At 41.3% G+C, this 19,097-nt stretch overlaps 2 protein-coding genes across 3 annotated transcripts in view; both read left to right on the forward strand.

Annotated features, from left to right (window-relative positions):
• The first annotated feature begins 5,473 nt into the window (after positions 1 to 5,473).
• On the forward strand, positions 5,474 to 8,212 carry LOC134464344 (zinc finger protein 271-like). Its single transcript, XM_063217807.1, has 2 exons — positions 5,474 to 5,477; positions 5,975 to 8,212. The coding sequence occupies exons 1-2, from the start codon at positions 5,474 to 5,476 to the stop codon at positions 7,414 to 7,416; spliced, it is 1,446 nt and encodes a 481-aa protein (XP_063073877.1). The 3' UTR covers positions 7,417 to 8,212.
• Positions 8,213 to 11,377: 3,165 nt separating this feature from the next.
• The window catches only part of LOC134464179 (zinc finger protein 664-like), a 268,197-nt gene continuing 260,477 nt past the window's right edge, over positions 11,378 to 19,097 (forward strand). For both annotated transcript variants that reach the window (XM_063217641.1, XM_063217639.1), the window contains exon 1: positions 11,378 to 11,606. The gene's annotated coding sequence lies outside the window, so the exon portion shown is untranslated. The remainder of the gene's footprint in view (positions 11,607 to 19,097) is intronic.

The raw sequence follows: 19,097 nt of genomic DNA on the forward strand, positions 1-19,097 counted from the left end.
TCAAACAACACCACAGACAGCTTTTTGTGACTTACACTGACTGATATAATCAAGGCTGAATGTATAGTGTCCTATCCTCGTATGTAAACCTTTGCTAGTCTGCTTCTCCCTTAATATGGGAGTCAGATTCACACAAATTCAGTTCTGAGGTGCTACCTTGCTACTTAAGAGGCACACCAAGTATGATTGAAATCAGTGTCGGTCGTGTCCCAAAGTGTCTTATTTCACGTGAAATGACCCTGCTGAAAGTACTTGATTTGAGTATTTCAGAAATCACTGATGTACTGGGATATTCACACCAGGGCTTTGAACCATTCTTTTTTTCCAAACGTTCCGTTCCGAACAGAAACGGAATTATAACGTTTCCGGTTATGCGTTCCACCAATAAATTGACGTTCCCGAACCGGTTAGAACAGAAAAATATTGTTCCCGGAACGGTTAATTTCGTTCCTATCAACTGATTACTCCCATAAGCCTAACTGACGTTAATTAACCAAGAAAGACGGAAGTGCAAATGAGACAGCCTACATTCCAAACTGTTTATTCAAGCAGATGAAAAGAATATCCTCCAGAATTTTGTCATTTAGGGACGATCTAAGCGGTGAAGCGGAGAATAAACCTCAATGATGAAAATGCACGCTCCATGCTGACTTGGGTCACGGGGAGCGCTATGATGGACATTATGAGTTTGTGCATATTTAAAGTGTTTATAAAACGAAAACAAACGGTCATTCCCATTAAAGTCTTGTTTTTTCTGATAGCATCGATGAGACTTTGAACCCAATCATCCTGGAGGAACTTGTGAAAATGGCAACTCAAAGTGTGAATTCTGTGAAATTTGGTGTGACTAATGAGCTGGGCTGTGACATCAAAGAGGGGAGTCCCTGGTTTGCTAGTATGGCGATGTGAGAAAACAACACACATTTGATGGACCCACATCTTATAAAGGAACCAAAATTCTGATACAAACATCAGCGTGTCGAAAAACCACACACCCAACCTCATGAGCCAAAAAAAACAGCAGCACAAATCTATTTCAGAGGCACTGATACATCTGCAGAAAGTGACATGTCTGACAGGTGAAGTGACGATTGTTGACATAGCCTGACAGTTCTTATGTTTATGGTTACGGTTGCTAAGGGCGCTTTGCCATGACACAAAGATGACATAGCGTGTGTATTTGTTGACAAATGGGGGGCATTTTGATTCAATTGCGCGATATAGTGTGATGTGTCATGTAGGCTACATGCAAAAATATCATCAACTAGAGAAAAAAACGGAGGTATTAGGCTGTTGGAAAAACACCCTATATAGCCTGAGTCCTCAGCATATTTTTAGCGTTTATCATTATTATTATTTTTTGTGCTCAAAGTCACAGGCGTTGCGTGTCCCTCAGCCTGACTCTGAGGACGAGGTGTGTCCAAACGTCAGCCACACATGCACCACAATACTAAAAACAAACAATCAACGCTTCAAAGTAGGCCTACGCTATGTGCATCTCCGTTTATTCACTAAGCAGTGTAGCCCAGTCTGTGAGTTGGCTGTCCTCGACCGAGAGAAGCACGCTGATGCGCGGATATCCTCCCAAAACCAATACAGTGAGGAGAATAAGTATTTGATCACTTGCTGATTTTGTTGGTTTGCCCACTAATAAAGACATGATCAGTCTTTAATGTTAATGATAAAATGTATTCTAATATGGAGAGACAGAATATCAAAAAGAAAATCCAGAAATTAACTCTAAAGAATATATATATTAATTGATTTATATTTAATTGAGGGAAATAAGTATTTGATCCCCTGCCAACCATTAAGAGTTCTGATCCCGCAGATCAAATGGCACTTCCAATCAACTTGTTATCTGAATTGAACACAACTGTTAATAGTAACCTGCACAAAAGACACATTGAATCTGCAGAATCAGTCCATAGTATCAGTCAATCAATCAAACTAAACTCGCCAACATGGAACAGACCAAAAAGCTGTCAAAGGATGTCAGGGACAAGATTTTAGAACTCAAGAAGACTGAAATGGAATCCTGGATATTAAAGAGCAAACTGTTGGTGCATTTCTTCCAAATTTTAGGACAAACAAAATGATTATCAATCATCAATCTTAGGCCTGTCTGTGGTTCCTTACAAGATTTGACCTTGTGGACATTCAATAACCAGAAAAAGGCACCCTAAAACTGTATGGAAAGAGCTAGGAAATGATCTCAAGGCAACTGGGACCTCAATCCCTAAGAAAACTATTGGAAACACTTAATACTACAGTGGATTAAAATCATGCAGTGCATGTATGGTACCCCTGCTTCAGAAGGAACCTGTTCAGGCTCACCTGAGGTTTGCCAATGAACATCAAACTGTATTAGGATATGATTGTGAGGTGCTGGAATCAGATGACGCCAAAACCAAACTGTTTGGCATTAACAGAACTCGATGTGTTTTGAGGAAGAGAAATGCTGCCTATGATTCCAAATACAACACCCTCTCCAACATCATACATGAAAGTGGTAGCATTGTGTTTTGAGGTTGTTTGTCTGGCCAAGACACAGAACAACTTCACATCGTCAAGAAATGGATGGAGGGAGACATGTAAACGCACAATGCTGCATGCCAACCTCTTTCCCACCACCACTAGACTGAACGTGTGTCATGGATTGGCCTCCCAATATGATAATAATCCATAACATACAGCCCAAGCAACGAAGGAGTTGCTCAAGCAGAAGCACATTAAGGTCATGAAGTGGCCTAGACACTTTCCAAACATTAACCCTATAATAATCCTGTGGAGGGAACAGAAGCTCCCATTTGCCAAGCTAGAGTCATACAATTTAAATGATTTAGATATGATCTGCAAAGAAAAGTGGACAAAAATCCCTTCTAATATATCCACAAACATTGTCATTAACTGAAAAAAACATCTGACCTCTGTACAAGAAAACAAGGGCTTTGCCACCAAGTATTTTGTCTTCTTTGACCAGAGGGGTCAAATACTTATTTTCCTCAATGGAATACAAATCAATTAAAATATATTCTTCAAAGTTATTTTCTGGATTTTCTTTTTGATATTCTGTCTCTCCATATTAGAATACATTTTATCATTAATATTATAGAGTGCTCATGTCTTTATTAGTGGGCAAACCAACAAAATCAGCAAGGGATCAAATACTTATTCTCCTCACTGTATATTAACCAGTTGAATGGCAATCAACAAAAAGTGCATATTCCGAGAGCATTCACAACGGTTTGGCATGTAATGTGCATTACCCTTTCCTGAAAACAACATACAAAGCAGATGGACAAGGTAAAACAGGGGCAGTTTCAGTCTGCACGCTGGCGATGTCAATTGTTGGAACTGCTTGAGGCAATAGCATTCTCTTCGGTCCAACCATGCCCACGACCTCCACATTTGTGGTGAAGCACAAGGGGTGGAAATGTGCCGAGCACAACAGTGACCACAAACTTGCTTCAAAACCACGCATTGGATCCACAGAGCCCTAGCTTGATTTAGCCTTCTCCTTGTTGGCCACAGTTCCATCATTCTTCACAGAAGGGAACTTCTGCAAAGATATTCCTTCTGTCAAGTAGCCCTCCAGCAACACACTGCTTGACACTGCGCTTTGTTTTGGTACTAGCCGCCATTGATCTGAACAAGGTGGAATGAGGTGAACTCACCCCTTCTATGTCACGCATATCATTTGCATAAAATTTGCATGTCACCAAAAAAACACTTTTTGGGAACGTTTTAACATGACTTTTAGGACAAAATATCACCCAGACAATATCCCATTTCATTCACAAGGCTTAGAACTTTCAGAATCTGTCCTGGAAATGGTCAAATTCCTTTACTTTGTTTTCGTTTCATAAACTCTTTAAAGCGGCCATGGATGCCCAATAACGTCGAACATTCTTGGTGCGCTTTACATGCTCTTCTCTGCAATGTCTTACAATGATGCAATGGAAACTTTGCCCTTTTGAATGACAGCGATTTCTCTTATTTAAGATGTGGAGAGGAGACTTTGTAGTCCACAACTCTCTCTCCATTCAGTCAGAGAATGTCTGATGTCACACAGGACGTGAACCTCAGCCGTCATGGTAACGTGCGCAGGAAAATAATTGTTTGTTTGAGGAACAGTATTAACCGGTATTAACCGGTTACCATTATTTTTAAATAAGTGTTCCTGTTCCAGAACATAAAAAATAATAAAGTTTCCGGTTTCGTTTCTGTTCCCTGTAAAATACAAAAAGTTCCCGGTTTTCGTTTTCGTTCCTTGAACCGGTTCAAAGCCCTGATTCACACACAACCATCTCTAGGGCAAATAAAGAATGGTCTGAAAAAGAAAACAAATACAGTGAGGAGCGATTCTGTGGGCAAAAAATGCCTTGTTGATGGCAGAGGTCAGAAGAGAATGGCCAGACTAGTTTGAGCTCATACAAAGACAACATTAAGTCAAATAATAACCACCCATAACAACCGAGGTATGCATACAAGAATCTCTGATTACATATCAAACAGGTTCATCATAAACGACACTAGAAGATAGGAAAAATGTCGCCTGGCATTGATACCTAGTGCAGCACTCAGGTGGAATGGTCAGAATTTGGCGTCAACAACATGAAATCATGGATCGATCCTACCTTATATCAATGTTTCAGGCTGGAGATATAATGGCATAAGGATATTTTCATGGCACAATTTGGGTGTAAATAGTACCAATTTATCTTTGTTGGAATGCCATAGCATAGCCTACTCAAGTATTGTTGCAGGCAGTGGAGGCGGTTCTGAAGGCAAAAGGCCCTCAGCATTCCGTAGACCTCCATCCATGGCTGAAGTGCCCTTGAGCAAGACACCTAACATTGATCCAGGGCAGGGCTTGACACTGGCACCTGCCAACCGGCCAAATGCTGGTAAAACTTGGCTGTGGCTAGTAATACTTTCAGTGTCACTAGCCAATTAGGCTGGCAGCTTATTCCTTGGTATGACATACGAATCACAGTAGACTATATTCTGTTGTTTGGCCCTTGTGTATAAATGTGTTGTAACTCTTCTATATGCTTGATTGTTTGTAACTCAGTTTCTATTTGATTGATGTACTTTCACATAGAAAGCTATATACTCTTCTTGTTTTAGCACCTCATCTTCTGAGGTTAGACGTACACCATCATGATAAAGAAAAAAAACAATATAAAATCTGTGGCTGGTGGAATACCTGAATGGCTAATGGCTTGGGAAAATCACTAGCCACAGTGGCCGGTGGGTGAAAAAGTTAATGTCAAGCCCTGATCCAGGGACTGTAACCAATAGCCTTTAAGTCGCTTCAGATAAAAAAAGCGTCAGCTCGTTGTAATGTAATGAATGACTATTAACCATGGTTAGTTGTCATAGTAAAACCATGGTTCATTTTTGCATAGTTAAACAATGGTAAATCCATAATTAAACCATTGTTAAATCCATAGTTAAATCAAGCATGATGGGTAGCAGGCTTCACTCAGGTTTCTTGATATTGTTTAAGGGTGCTGTCCCAAATAAATACTTAGAATTAAAGAAAATGGGGGGCACACCTAAATCCATAGTTAAACCATGGGCAAATCATAGTCAAGCCATGGTTAAATCATAGTTGAACATGGTCAAACTATAGTCAATCAATGGTTAAACCAGTCACAAACCGTGCTCAAAAAAAGTGACCAAAAACTCTGGGTAACTAAAAATCATGGTTCAGTTCTCATAGTAAAACCATGGTGCATTTTCGCAAGGGTAGCAAGTGATCCACAATGGTTCCTAAAGTTGCTGTGGCGGTGAGCCCCTTGGCACTGCCTCATACCAACATTTTCTAGAAAAAAACTTGATTATTATTATTATTATTAATATTATTATTATGCTTATGCTTGAAGTTGTAGTATGCTATCTGTAGTTTTCCACTGCTGTGTGTGTTATGTTGTTAATACAGTTTGCTCTGTTCTATTCTTCACAGGGCATCAGCTTCACTGCAGTTCCAGCGGAGCAGAGTTTAGTGGAAAAACACATTCTGCTGCCCTCACCACAGAGAGACGTTACCCTTGCAGTCAGTGTGACAAGAGCTTCTCACATCCTTCTAACCTCTACAGACATCGCCGCATTCACACTGGAGAGAAGCCTTACGCTTGCAGTCAGTGTGACAAGAGCTTTAAGACAAAAGAGGGGCTCCTAATACACCAGCGTGTTCACACAGGAGAGAAGCCATTTTCATGCTCTGACTGTGGAAAGAGTTTCTCAACCTCTTCTATCCTCCGCAGTCATCGCCGCATTCACACTGGACAGAAGCCATACCCTTGCAGTCAGTGTGACAAGAGCTTTAAGATAAAACAACACCTTCAAGACCACCAGCGTGTTCACACAGGGGAGAAACCATTTTCATGCTCTGACTGTGGAAAGAGCTTCTCACGGGCTTCTATCCTTCACTCACATCACCGTGTTCACACTGGAGAGAAGCCTTATGCTTGCAGTCAGTGTGACAAGAGCTTTACGCAAAAAGGACACCTCAACAAACACCAGCTTGTTCACACAGGGGAGAAACCATTTTCATGCTCTGACTGTGGAAAGAGCTTCATGTGGCATTGTCAGCTCCACTCACATCACCGTATTCACACTGGAGAGAGGCCGTACACTTGCAGCCAGTGTGACAAGAGCTTTAAGAGGAAAGATGATCTCCAACGCCACCAGCTTGTTCACACAGGAGAGAAACCATTTTCATGCACCAACTGTGGAAAGAGTTTCTCAACGTCGTCTAACCTCCATATACATCGTCGCTGTCACACTGGAGAGAAACCATATTCATGCTCTGACTGTGGAAAGAGTTTCTCATGGGCTTCTCAACTCCACTCACATCGCCGCGTTCACACTGGAGAGAGGCCTTACCCTTGCAGTCAGTGTGGCAAGAGCTTTAAGACAAAAACAGCGCTCCAAAACCACCAGCGCATTCACACAGGGGAGAAACCATTTTCATGTTTAGACTGTGGAAAGAGTTTCTCACGGTTTTCTGACATCCACTCACATCGCCGCGTTCACACTGGAGAGAAGCCGTGCGCTTGCAGTCAGTGTGACAAGAGCTTTAAGACAAATGCAGAGCTCCAACGCCACCAGCGTGTTCACACAGGGGAGAAACCATTTTCATGCACAGACTGTGGAAAAAGTTTTACATATCATTCCGCCCTCTGCATACATCGTCGCATTCACACTGGAGAGAGGCCGTACCCTTGCCGTCATTGTGACAAGAGCTTTAAAACAAAAGACGATCTCCAAAGCCACCAGCGTGTTCACACAGGGGAGAAACCATTTTCATGCACCGACTGTGGAAAGAGATTCTCACGTTCCATTTACCTTAAGAGACACTTGTCATCACACTTAGAAGAAGCCGTAAGCCCTCAGCCAGTGTAACGAGATTTTCAGAGTCCTCTAACTCTAAAGCTACAGTGGTGGTAATATGTTCACAAACCCTGGCAGAATATACGCTTTGCTAGTTATTTCCAATAGGATGTGAATGATCACACAAAACCTTTTGTGTAATACCACTCTGGCCACCATCCTACACAGTGCACCTATAACCCCATGCCACTTTTTGCCATTCTACTGGCGCGCCGGCACGCCACATTGTCACTGTTTAAGTTAAGTAAGTGCGGCTTGTGGGGGAGCTGTGGCGTAGCGCGCTAAGCCCCCCACACTTGGGCTTGCATGCCCACGGGGACCCTGGATCGAGTCCGGACGGGGTCCTTTCCCAACCCTACCCCATCTCTCTCCACACTCACTTCCTGTCGCACCTTCACGGTCCTATCCGAAGTAAAGGCACAAAAAGCCCATAAAATATCTTTAAAAGACATTGACAAGGCTTGACAATTCCCATTGATTTCAATGTAAAATGCCACACTCCCTAAACATTGCTCAAAAACTGTGTTCAAGATATTATGTGAGCTTAGATAAAGTCATAAAGTCATTCCTTACCGTTCAGCAGTCTGGAAAGTGGTCTTGGTTGTGTTGAAATATCCAATAAAAAGTTAAGATGCTTAATCCATTTAGGAGGAAAAAATTGTATTTTTTCTTCAAAATAAATCCACTGGGATCTTCATGATTTTTCTTGGTCACTCCAACCTTATTTACACGTAATGTCATACAGTACATTGGCAAACTCGTTGAAATGTCTCAAGTAAATGTCTTTGGCTGGATCTCAAATGGCACACTTGTGCACTTCGGGCACTATGTTTCAGTGCGTAACTAATACGGCATACGCACTGAAACATGAACACTAAAGTGCACAAGTGCACCATTTGAGATTCAGCCCATGTTTGCATTCAGCTTCCTAGAAGTAGTAGGCAGCACGGTAATCCACTGGAGTCTGGTCCCTTTGTTTGGAGACCAGAAATCCGGCGTTGCACTATTTCCTTTCCATATCGTACTGATAAATCAACAACCCCTTCCTCAATCAATAATAGACTCCTTGATGAGCCTTCAGTTCCATGCCTTCAGTTGCCAATTGGATGGTTTGTAAAACACATGCGTATGGCCCTGCACCCTGACGTTGGCCACCATTGAGCAGGGCTGATAGCATTCAGGCTCCATGCCTGATATCAGGCTTGACAGAGTTTGCAAAAATAAAAACATTGTTAATAATTAGCTATTAGGTTATTCTTATCTCAGAAAGTGTTACAGGTTCAAGGTTTTCTTCTACTATCAGGCTTGAATAATCGTCATACACAGGCTATTAAATGTTTGAATAATATGTCAAAATAGGCCTACGTTACGTCACTATGCAGTGTCTTGTCATCGTCGTTAGAGCAGGGGGAAAAGTTTAGGCTCAGGATTTTTTTTCCCTATCACCCCTGCATTGAGTCCTGTTGGCTAGCTATAAAACAATGAGCTCTGCGCAAATCCTTGTCCAAATGGAGCACAGCTGACATTTACAAAGCAACAGTACACTGTTTGCTTACAACTTAGAGTGGTAAATCGCCCTGACCTGCTCGCTGATGAGTTTTCAGGCGCATTATTGCTATTACATCCAAGTTAGTGCGTTAGCTTCCTTTGGTACACTGCGTGCAAGGCAAGCATAGCATAATGATACCGGTGTCCTATCTATATGAGCGACCCGCCGAGATGTGATCCTTTTCGCTACTGAGCATGCTCACACCCTCGCAGTGGTTTTCGAGGGTGATTGCCCATCGAATTGTGCGACCGCGGCAGTAGACTACTGGCTTGGAAATTGCATACTCTCGTAGGCTATGGGTTAAGTAGCCTAAGGCTGGTTTGGTACAATAATAAGAAATGCACTGGTGGGGATGTTTTGAAAATATGGTTCCGGTCATTAAAAGAGGTTGCCCATAAATTGACAGACATCTGCCAAAACAAAGCCACAATACGCTATCTGCTATCTGGGAATCTCAAAACCGCGCTTGTTTACCCCCATAGCACATAATTTCATATGGCAATGTTGCCTTGCGAGACAGGCCCACGTCGCATTGGAACCAAACCAACAGCAAATGGCTGCATTAAACAACCCGTAGCCAGGCCCTGATCCCAAACACTTTCTCCAGTCCTGTATTTGCGCAAACTCAGCTCAGTCTATTTCATATGTTATACACCTACAAGCATATACTTTTGGAAGCACTTGGTATCTGGTGTAGGCCTGCCATCCAATCGGAACCTGATTGATGTAACATGTGATTCACTTTACCTTTAAATATGACATGTGTCTATCTCAATTCAAGTCTGATGAAGAGCGACTAGTTCGAAAGCGCTCACTTGAGAATTTTTTTTAAAAAAGCAACACGGGAGCAGTGTGCGGACATTCTTCTTTATTTTTTACAGTATTCTGGCCTTTTGTCATGCACCTGCGTCTTGGATGTGTGCAGCACTAACCTACTGACTGACTTACTTCCCCATGCAGACATAGACATAGACTTTAGACATAGACAATCTTAGGCTATCATAAATATCTATAGGTTTTATACCGGCAACCCAGGTCACAATCTGTTTGAATTGCTACCATCTGGCAAGAGATTCAGGTCCATGAAAACCAGGAAAAACAGACTGAAAAACAGTTTCTACGCAGCGGCTGTCACAGAACCGAATTATGCTTCAAAAGCATAGTTTTTATACCATTCTTTTTATTCCATTTTTATTTTTTATTTATTTTATTTTCATATTTATTTGTTTTTGCTTCAACAAGGAATGCACAATTCCGTTGTGCTTGTCACAATGACAAATAAAATATATTGTATTGTATTGCATTGTATAATGTAGCTTAGTCATGTTTCAATTTTTGCCATGAAAAAAATAATGTGTATGTGGTCCCCAGAAAACTGATATCAAAATGGGGTCCCAAGCCATAAAGGTTGGGAACCACTTCAGCTTCATAAGCAACTTCATACTCATCATAATAACATTAGAATAACAACATGCACAGCCCAAGTGAGGGCAGTCTGTCATACAGACGTTTATAATGCTGTTGATTTCCAAGCCTGAGCCTGTATTAGGCTGTGCATTCATAAGCATCATAACAGCATGCACAGCAGGATACAGTCATGGTATGCCAGGCAGAGGTTTGTATTGATATTGCTTTTAAATAAGCCTGGATACAGTATGGACATGGTACATGCGAGGCAGATATTGCTTTTAAATAAGCCTGCACCTTTTGTAGCATAACAGAAGGCACAGCAGGATAGAGTATGGACATGGTACATGCCAGGCAGATATTGCTTTTAAATAAGCCTGGATACAGTATGGACATGGTACATGCCAGGCAGATATTGCTTTTAAATAAGCCTGCACCTTTTGTAGTAGTGTATAGCTGCATCATAGCAGCATGGAATAAGGTGCCCAACTTCAATCATTTATAACATGCCCTTATCATGTCGTAAACAGTAGGGCACTCGCGCGCCGTAGCTGACCCGGGCCAGCGGGTCCGGTTCCCGCTCCGGGTCCTCTGCCAATCCCTTCCCCGTCTCTCTCACCACTTGTTTCCTGTCATTACCTTCACTGCCCTGACAAATAAAGGCAAAAAACCCGAAAATATGTATATTTATTTATGTTTTAATCATAACAAGTACAACACAACATCATGCTTGGTGTTGGGGTGGACGGAGGTCTATATTGCCATTGCTTTCCAATAAGCGGGTACTTGAGATGGAGTGGCTTTAAAATATATATATATATATAAAAATATATATATATATATATATATATATATATATATATATATATATATATATATATATATATATATATATATATATATATATATATATTCTTTTTGACATTATAATGTTGTTGTTGTTATCTGGCAGTGGTAGTAGTATTAGTAGTATGTTTTACTTTGAAGTTTCCCAGAGAAGTTGGCCATTTATTTTGACATTGACTTTGGCCAAGATTTGATCATACGTCACTTCCTTCCTCTCGCTCAAGGAAGTCAAAACAAACACAGCACAGCACAGTCCCGACACATGTTGTCAGAATACATGTGTACTTTCCTCTAGCTTGCGTTACAGAAAGCGCCTTCAGCGTCCTATCGTTTAATTTTACAGTCATATTTCTCCTAACGTCCAAACCCCGACTGTTCTGGATAAACCGAGAAAGTGCAGGTAGGTCCGTCCGTTGATTCATTCAAGGTTTGTAGGTGGATATAGCCAACAGAAACATTGGAATGCCATTATCTTCGAGAAAAAAACCCAAAACAAATCAATATTACAGAAAGTGACACACTCATCTTGTTTGTGTAGGTCTACAAGCATAACATAACAGAACCTCAGTGTAAGCTACTTCAACATGAAAAGTTCGCTGCAATGTAAAAAAAAGTCTCCAATAAAAATGTCCACCAACCATCAATATGGTGTGTTTTGGTTTTGTTGTGACATTGTTTCGAAGTGTGTGCAATGTCACGGGAGTTATGTCCATCCAGTGTTACATTCATTTTCAGAGGATATTGTTCTGATGTTGGTTCTGCAGTTTTGTGAGGACAACAAACTGGTTCTCTCCAGCAAAGTACTGCTGCCCATAGATAGCTACACATACACAAGTGAAGCCTGGCACACAACATCCTGGCTGGATCACTGCAAGCCTCGGCCAGATGACACCGCAACGCGGGTTTTTTTGAATTGCATGTGCACAGCTGACGCTCATGGATGTATTGAGAGTATGGACATAATGTATGAGATGCATAGGCGTGCACAGATAGACACGTGGTGTTGCTTGGGCAACACCAAGTTGCCTTTAACAGACAAAAGTGCCCTTTTGAAAGTTCGGTTTTTATTTTTATTTTTAATTATTTTATTCCTTAAATGTAGGGATAACGCTGTATTCGATGTTCCCATCATCATTTAGACATAATTGTCAATTAAAATCGCGTGATAATAATGCCCCAATATGCATCATGCCCCCTCCAACGGCACATCTCTCCCTTTGTCAACGTGAGCGCGCTTGAACTGACAGATTCGGAAGCGCCTTGTGCAGGCAGCAGTGTGGCGGGCAGCCCCACATGCCGTTCTCCCCTCCAGCCAGGTAACAGTCAATAGCCTATTTATGATGTTGAAAGTTGCGTGTGAATTTGGAAGTGATCTAAAGAGAGCCCTGTCTTTCATAATGACACTTTGCAAATTGTGCATTTAGGCGCTATCAAATCTACCGCAGAATGACCGCCAATGTCAACAATTAACACGTGTAACATGATTGCAAAAAAGTTATATTAGCTTAATGAACCCAGAAGTTGCTCAAACAGTTTCAGGTCTAAAGATTAACAGAATGTTTGGGAAACAGCAAGAGGATTCATGTAGCCTATGTTTGGGAAACGTTGGCCTCCTGATGAACTATGCAACGCACCAAATCACATTTGTGACAGACGGCATGGAACAGAACAGCGGTCACGGCCAGGGAGAACAAAAGGTTGTGCGTAAATTCCAGCAAATCTGCCACTTATAGCCTTCTGCACAGCACAGCAATCAAAGCAGGGTGCACACAGCAATGTCTTATGTGGGGGGAAACAGGTAGGCTATAGAGGATTGTGCTTGACACCTCCAGAAAAGTGTAGCCTACACGGATAAAACCTCCGACCCAAAGTAGCAGTTTTCACTCACAATACCCGTGTAATAGACTAAATCCTTTTGACAATGTCTTGAAATGAGAGTTAAGCTTTAATATTCGTTTTTAACAGTTTGGAAACACACATGGACTAATTAAAATCTGTACTAATGGAGGAAAAATGACCTGAGATGCAGAGTTTTCCAAAAATGACCGGAGATGCAGAGTTTTCCAAGTAAGGAATCTGTTAGAATGAATCGCTTCCTGATCACTGCGCTGGAGACACGCATTTAAAGCGACAGTACACTTTTTAGTCCATGCGGTAAATGATGCACTAGGCATGGTAATCTAATTATTTTAACTTTCCAACATAATATTCATCATTTCAAAATTTTTGAAATGTTATGTTTAGCGTGCTGTGGAATGTTCATTAAAATGTGAATTTAAAAAAATCACCGAACCGTTATTGCAGCCGCCAGTTCCACATGCCCCCCACCATCACCCCAGGACCTGCCCCCCAAAATGTCTGTGCACGCCAGTGATGAGATGGCTACAAATGATCACATACCTGTCTCATTTGTGGTTAATGCTATAAACCTTCCTGAACTGTCTAGTCAGGAGAACCATGTACAGAGCGAGAAAATAGACTGGACACGGTTGTCAGACAAGCACATTACCGTAATCAATACAAGGCACAGACTGATAGGAGCCTTGGTGACATTGCTCTTCCATCTGATGCTCTCATATGTGTTGACATTAATTGTAAGATTAATTTAATTGTAAAAATCTGTGTGTAGTACTGTATGATAAGATTGTGAGTTGTCTTATTAATAGTGGTAAGTCTCTGTGTAACAATAAATGTAAACAACAAAATGTGAGGCCAGGGTGGAATGATCATGTAGCTGATCTTCATGTGGAAGCCAAAAATGCTTTTAAAGCCTGGGTAATCGCAGGGAGACCAAGACACGGTCCTGAGTGTGAACGCAAGAAACTGGGAAACGCCCGATTTTGCTTTACGGTTTATCAAAAGACATGAACTGGCCATGAGGGCTAACTCCATGGCAAAGAAGCTTCAGAATAATAATGTCAATGACTTCTGGAAAGAAGTGAAGGTCATAAATAATAGTAAAATGCCACTGCCCTCTAGTGTTAATGGGGTCACTGGCTCCGAACAGATTGCACAACTCTGGAGCGAACATTATGGTGGTATTTTTAACTGTGTTAAGAGTGAAGAGTTTCATGTAGGTAATGTATCTTTTAATGATAATGTGATGATTAGACCTGATGTAGTGCAATATGCCATTGAGAAACTGTCTATGAACAAAGCCTGTGGGCCTGATCAGGTAACAGCTGAGCATCTAAAATATGCCTGTAGGAGGTTACCAATCTTGCTTGCATTGTGTTTTACTGGCCTTTTAATGCATGGAATACTACCTGAAACGATGATGTCAGTTTTGCTAGTGCCAGTGATTAAAGACAAAACTGGCAATATTTCCAGCATTGATAACTACCGGCCAATTGCTCTGGCCAGCATTATCTCTAAGTTGGTAGAAGTGATTATTTTAGATATGCTCAGCGACTATGTTGAAACCACAGACAACCAGTTTGGCTTTAAGACCAAACTTGGAACAGACCTGTGTATTTACGCTCTCAAGGAAATCATAAATAATTACAAAAGACATAATTCCACTGTTTTCCTGTGCTTCCTAGATGCTTCTAGGGCCTTTGACAGAATTAACCATGGCAAATTATATCACAAACTTCAACAGCGAGGTGTTCCATCCTACCTGATAAGGATCCTGCAATACTGGTACACTAATCAAACAATGCAAACAAGATGGGGCAGTAGCCTATCTACACCCTTCCATGTAACAAATGGGGTAAGACAGGGTGGCATCTTATCCCCTGTTCTATTCAATGTATATATGGATGAGCTATCCAGTAATCTTAAGCAGTGTAAAACTGGGTGTATGGTGGGTGACAAGGTAATTAATCATCTCATTTATGCTGATGATCTGGTTATCATGTCCCCATATAGTGCTGGGCTTCAGCAATTGCTTAATGTGTGCTCCAGTTATGGACTCCTATTTGACATCAAGTTTAATCATAAAAAAAGTGTGATTTTAATTGTGAGAACTAAGGAGGACCAAAAACAAAACTTCCCCTCGTTTTTTCTGTCTAACAGCTCTCTTGATGTAGTGTGTAAAGTGCGGTATCTGGGTCATATCATTACTGATGACCTGTGTGATGATGATGATGATATCCAGCGTGAGTGTCGTAAATTATATGCACAGGCCAATATGTTGGCACGCAGGTTCCATATGTGCACAGATGATGTCAAGGTTAATCTCTTTAGAGCCTACTGCACACCTTTTTACACAGCACACTTATGGTGTAAATACCATACAGCTAAGCTGAAGAAGCTGCAAGTGGCATACAATGATGCGTTTAGGATTCTCCTTCAGTTCCCAAGATGGACGAGCGCAAGCACTTTATTTGTCAATTGTAGTGTCCCCACTTTTCATGCACTGCTGAGAAATTTTATGCATAGATTTATGGGTAGACTTGCTGGATCAAGCAATGGTATAATATCTACTCTTTATGATACCAGGCAGAGTGATACAAGGTACTTCTCTGAATTGTGGCAGCACTGGTATAGATGTTTATATGTTTTCAAATGAACTGGTGCTTTGTGATGTACCTGTCTGTTTTTGTATGTGTTTTTTATGTCTTTTTATGTATCTTATATGGAACTTTTTGAGTCTGTAATAAAGTTTTCAATTCAAAAAATTCAATTCAATCTGACTACTTCACTCCATTGCTCTTATCTGAAGTCGCTGCTATTATGGACTTTACGGTGCCCATATGCCTTTTTTCCGAGAGCAGCGAGCGACTTTTGAGGGCTTCATCTCCACAATCATTAGACATGGAATGCTAATATTTGAGTCTTTCAATTGGCATCACATGACAGTAGGCCTGCTATGTGATATATGAGGCAAATCAAAGAGGGTCACCTGGGGAGGGCATGAGAAATTACATGGAATGACCCATTTAAAAAACATATTTTAAAATGAATGACATGTATACACACATAGATGACGGGTTGTCTGAAGATTCATTTCCCAAAACAAAATGCAAAAATAAAAGTTAAATAAATGGAGCTCTATTTGCTGCATAGTAAATAAGGCCATTGATTTGTAAGAACTGTTGGAATAGAAAATGCTTATTTTTTCCAAGTGGAGACAGTAGCTTATGCATAAACCCCATAGAAGGTAAAGTAAGAAAATGAAATGAATAAAAGACAGGTACACACCCATCAGACATATAGGCACTCTCTCAAGTGTTGTCTGAGCTTGGAAGAGGACATCACAGAGCTTTTAGTTGGATTTACTAGAGATTGAAGTAGACTGTTTTGAGAACAGTCCAGTCTGCACGTGAATTTATAGAAAATTAAATTTTATGCCAACAGTAAACTGGCTGGACCATGTAGATAACTTCATCAGAAGCCTCATAGTGTCATCAGAGAAGCATATATGAGAGGGAGATAAAGCAGGTGGGTTCTTTTCTGGAATCCACCTGTCGCGTTCACACCACAGATATTTGCTTTCGCGAACCGGAAAGTTGGTTCGCAATGTGAACCGCAAAATACTAGGTTTTTCTCCGCGAACCGTGGCGTCAGCATGGCCGTCAGTAGGTGCATCTGGGTAACACAGTCACATGCGGAAAAAGTTCAGAGCCCGGTATGAACACTGGGGGTTCACAGATAAGCACTTTAGTGCCGAACGTAACTGGTGCGGGCACCGGCTCCGTTCTGGTCGGCCTGAAAGCCCTAACGGCTGTGATACATGTAAGCGAATTCCACCCGCTCTCAAACTGCCCGCTCACCTCGCGTGGTGATGTAGCATCGTTTGCTGGTCAAATTATCTTAGCTAAGCAAATGCTGAGGTCAAACAACCATCTCTCTTCAATTGCAAACACTGTATGTACAAATAAAAATGATGCAACAGGAGCGAATATATTGGTCACCTTAGCCCAAGTGTCATTTATTTCAAAAACCATCTGTGAAAAACGATCGGTAGATTTGACCCCACCGAAATCAAACCAGCCTCCATTTTTAATGGGACTCACTAGTTCGACGCCCTTTCGTGACTTACCGCTTACGTCATACGACCCTAAACCTAATCTTAACCCTAAACCTAACCCTAAACCTAAGCCTAACCTTAAAGGATTTATCCGGAGTTGGAACAAATTTGCCTGTTTTTTGCATGTTTGGGATGAAATACAGTCACTCTAGAGCAAAATCAAGGCAAAAGGATGCGTTTTGAGAAAGTTTGATAATATCACGTTAGCCTCGTTAGCCATATCAGCTATGCAATATGAAAGATGCGGGCATCGTTTTTCGGCGGTTACACACATTTCAAAAACACAACATTTTAAAGTCTTGCACAGCTCAAAACAACGTCACACTTACCTCGTAATATGTTGAGGGTATCCACACATAAACTGAAGTGTCCAAAGTCCTTCATGTATTCTTGAAAGGTCTGCAGAATGTGTTTTGTGAAGCTACTACCTTGAGAATATCTAAATTACGGTCAAGACAACTATTTGACACTAAAGCCCACCAAGTAGATTGCCGAGTGCGTCGCACCATCAGCTGTGGTTACTCGCTATGGAAATAATCATAGCTGATGGTGCGACGCACTCGGCAATCTACTTGGTGGGCTTTAGTGTCAAATAGTTGTCTTGACCGTAATTTTGATTTTCTCAAGGTAGTAGCTTCACAAAACACATTCTGCAGACCTTTCAAGAATACATGAAGGACTTTGGACACTTCGGTTTATGTGTGGATACCCTCAACATATTACGAGGTAAGTGTGACGTTGTTTTGAGCTGTGCAAGACTTTAAAATGTTGTGTTTTTGAAATGTGTGTAACCGCCGAAAAACGATGCCCGCATCTTTCATATTGCATAGCTGATATGGCTAACGAGGCTAACGTGATATTATCAAACTTTCTCAAAACGCATCCTTTTGCCTTGATTTTGCTCTAGAGTGACTGTATTTCATCCCAAACATGCAAAAAACAGGCAAATTTGTTCCAACTCCGGATAAATCCTTTAACACTAAACCTAACCCTAACCTTAAATCGCTTGTTTGAAATGTTTGATTACCATGTGAAGTCACGAGAGGGCGTCAAACTAGTGGGTCCCATTTTTAATATCCCAGTAGTGCTGGTGACGCACGTGACGTCATGGCGTTGAAAGCTCTCCCATTGGTTAACGCTTCGCGGTATCGCTACATTTATCAGCCAAGCTCAACTTTCTGGCCTCGCTCGCCCACCGCCCACTGCCCGCCACCCTCGCTTCCCTACGTCACCACCTCTCGCCTCGCTGCCGCGTCCCAACGGAAAATAATGGAACGCCACGCTTCTACCGCTTTGGAAGCGCCCTTGTAAATTGGGCGTGAGAGTGTCATTATGCAACTGTCAGCTTCTGGTAGCTGCTTGTCTTACACTTCCACAAGGCAGCAGTATGCATTGGTGTACAGAAGGCTTTGCAGGAACAGTCCACCCTTTTTTGATTTTCACATATTTGCTGTATTTCCAAGCATTATTCACAAATGTACATATAATTTTCTTCTCAGTTTTTTCAATACTTCGGTGTATTGGATCAGAATTATTAGCATAGCTTAGCATAATCACTGGAAGTAAATGGAGGCATTAGCAGCCACAAATGATGAAATCACAAATTCATGAATAATGCTGGGAAATACTGCAAATATGTGAAAATCAAAAAAGGGCGGACTGTTCCTTTAAACAAAGAGCATTTGATTGTAAGCATTTCAGGTCATTTCTATAATAAAAGAGAGTGAGTGTGATTGAAGGAGCCCAGGTGTGCATAATTATAATGCAACTTTTTTTTCTCTGGGAAAACTGGCAACAAAATAGATCTAACAAACTCTGAAAAGTCTATAAACAATTTTGAAGTCTCAAACAAGGATGAAGCGGTCTTGAAATTGCTAAGATTTGGCAACATTAGCACAGCAGTATCAAAAGCACTGT

The sequence above is a fragment of the Engraulis encrasicolus genome, chromosome 15 (genome assembly GCF_034702125.1).
Source record: "Engraulis encrasicolus isolate BLACKSEA-1 chromosome 15, IST_EnEncr_1.0, whole genome shotgun sequence".
Taxonomy (NCBI): domain Eukaryota; kingdom Metazoa; phylum Chordata; class Actinopteri; order Clupeiformes; family Engraulidae; genus Engraulis; species Engraulis encrasicolus.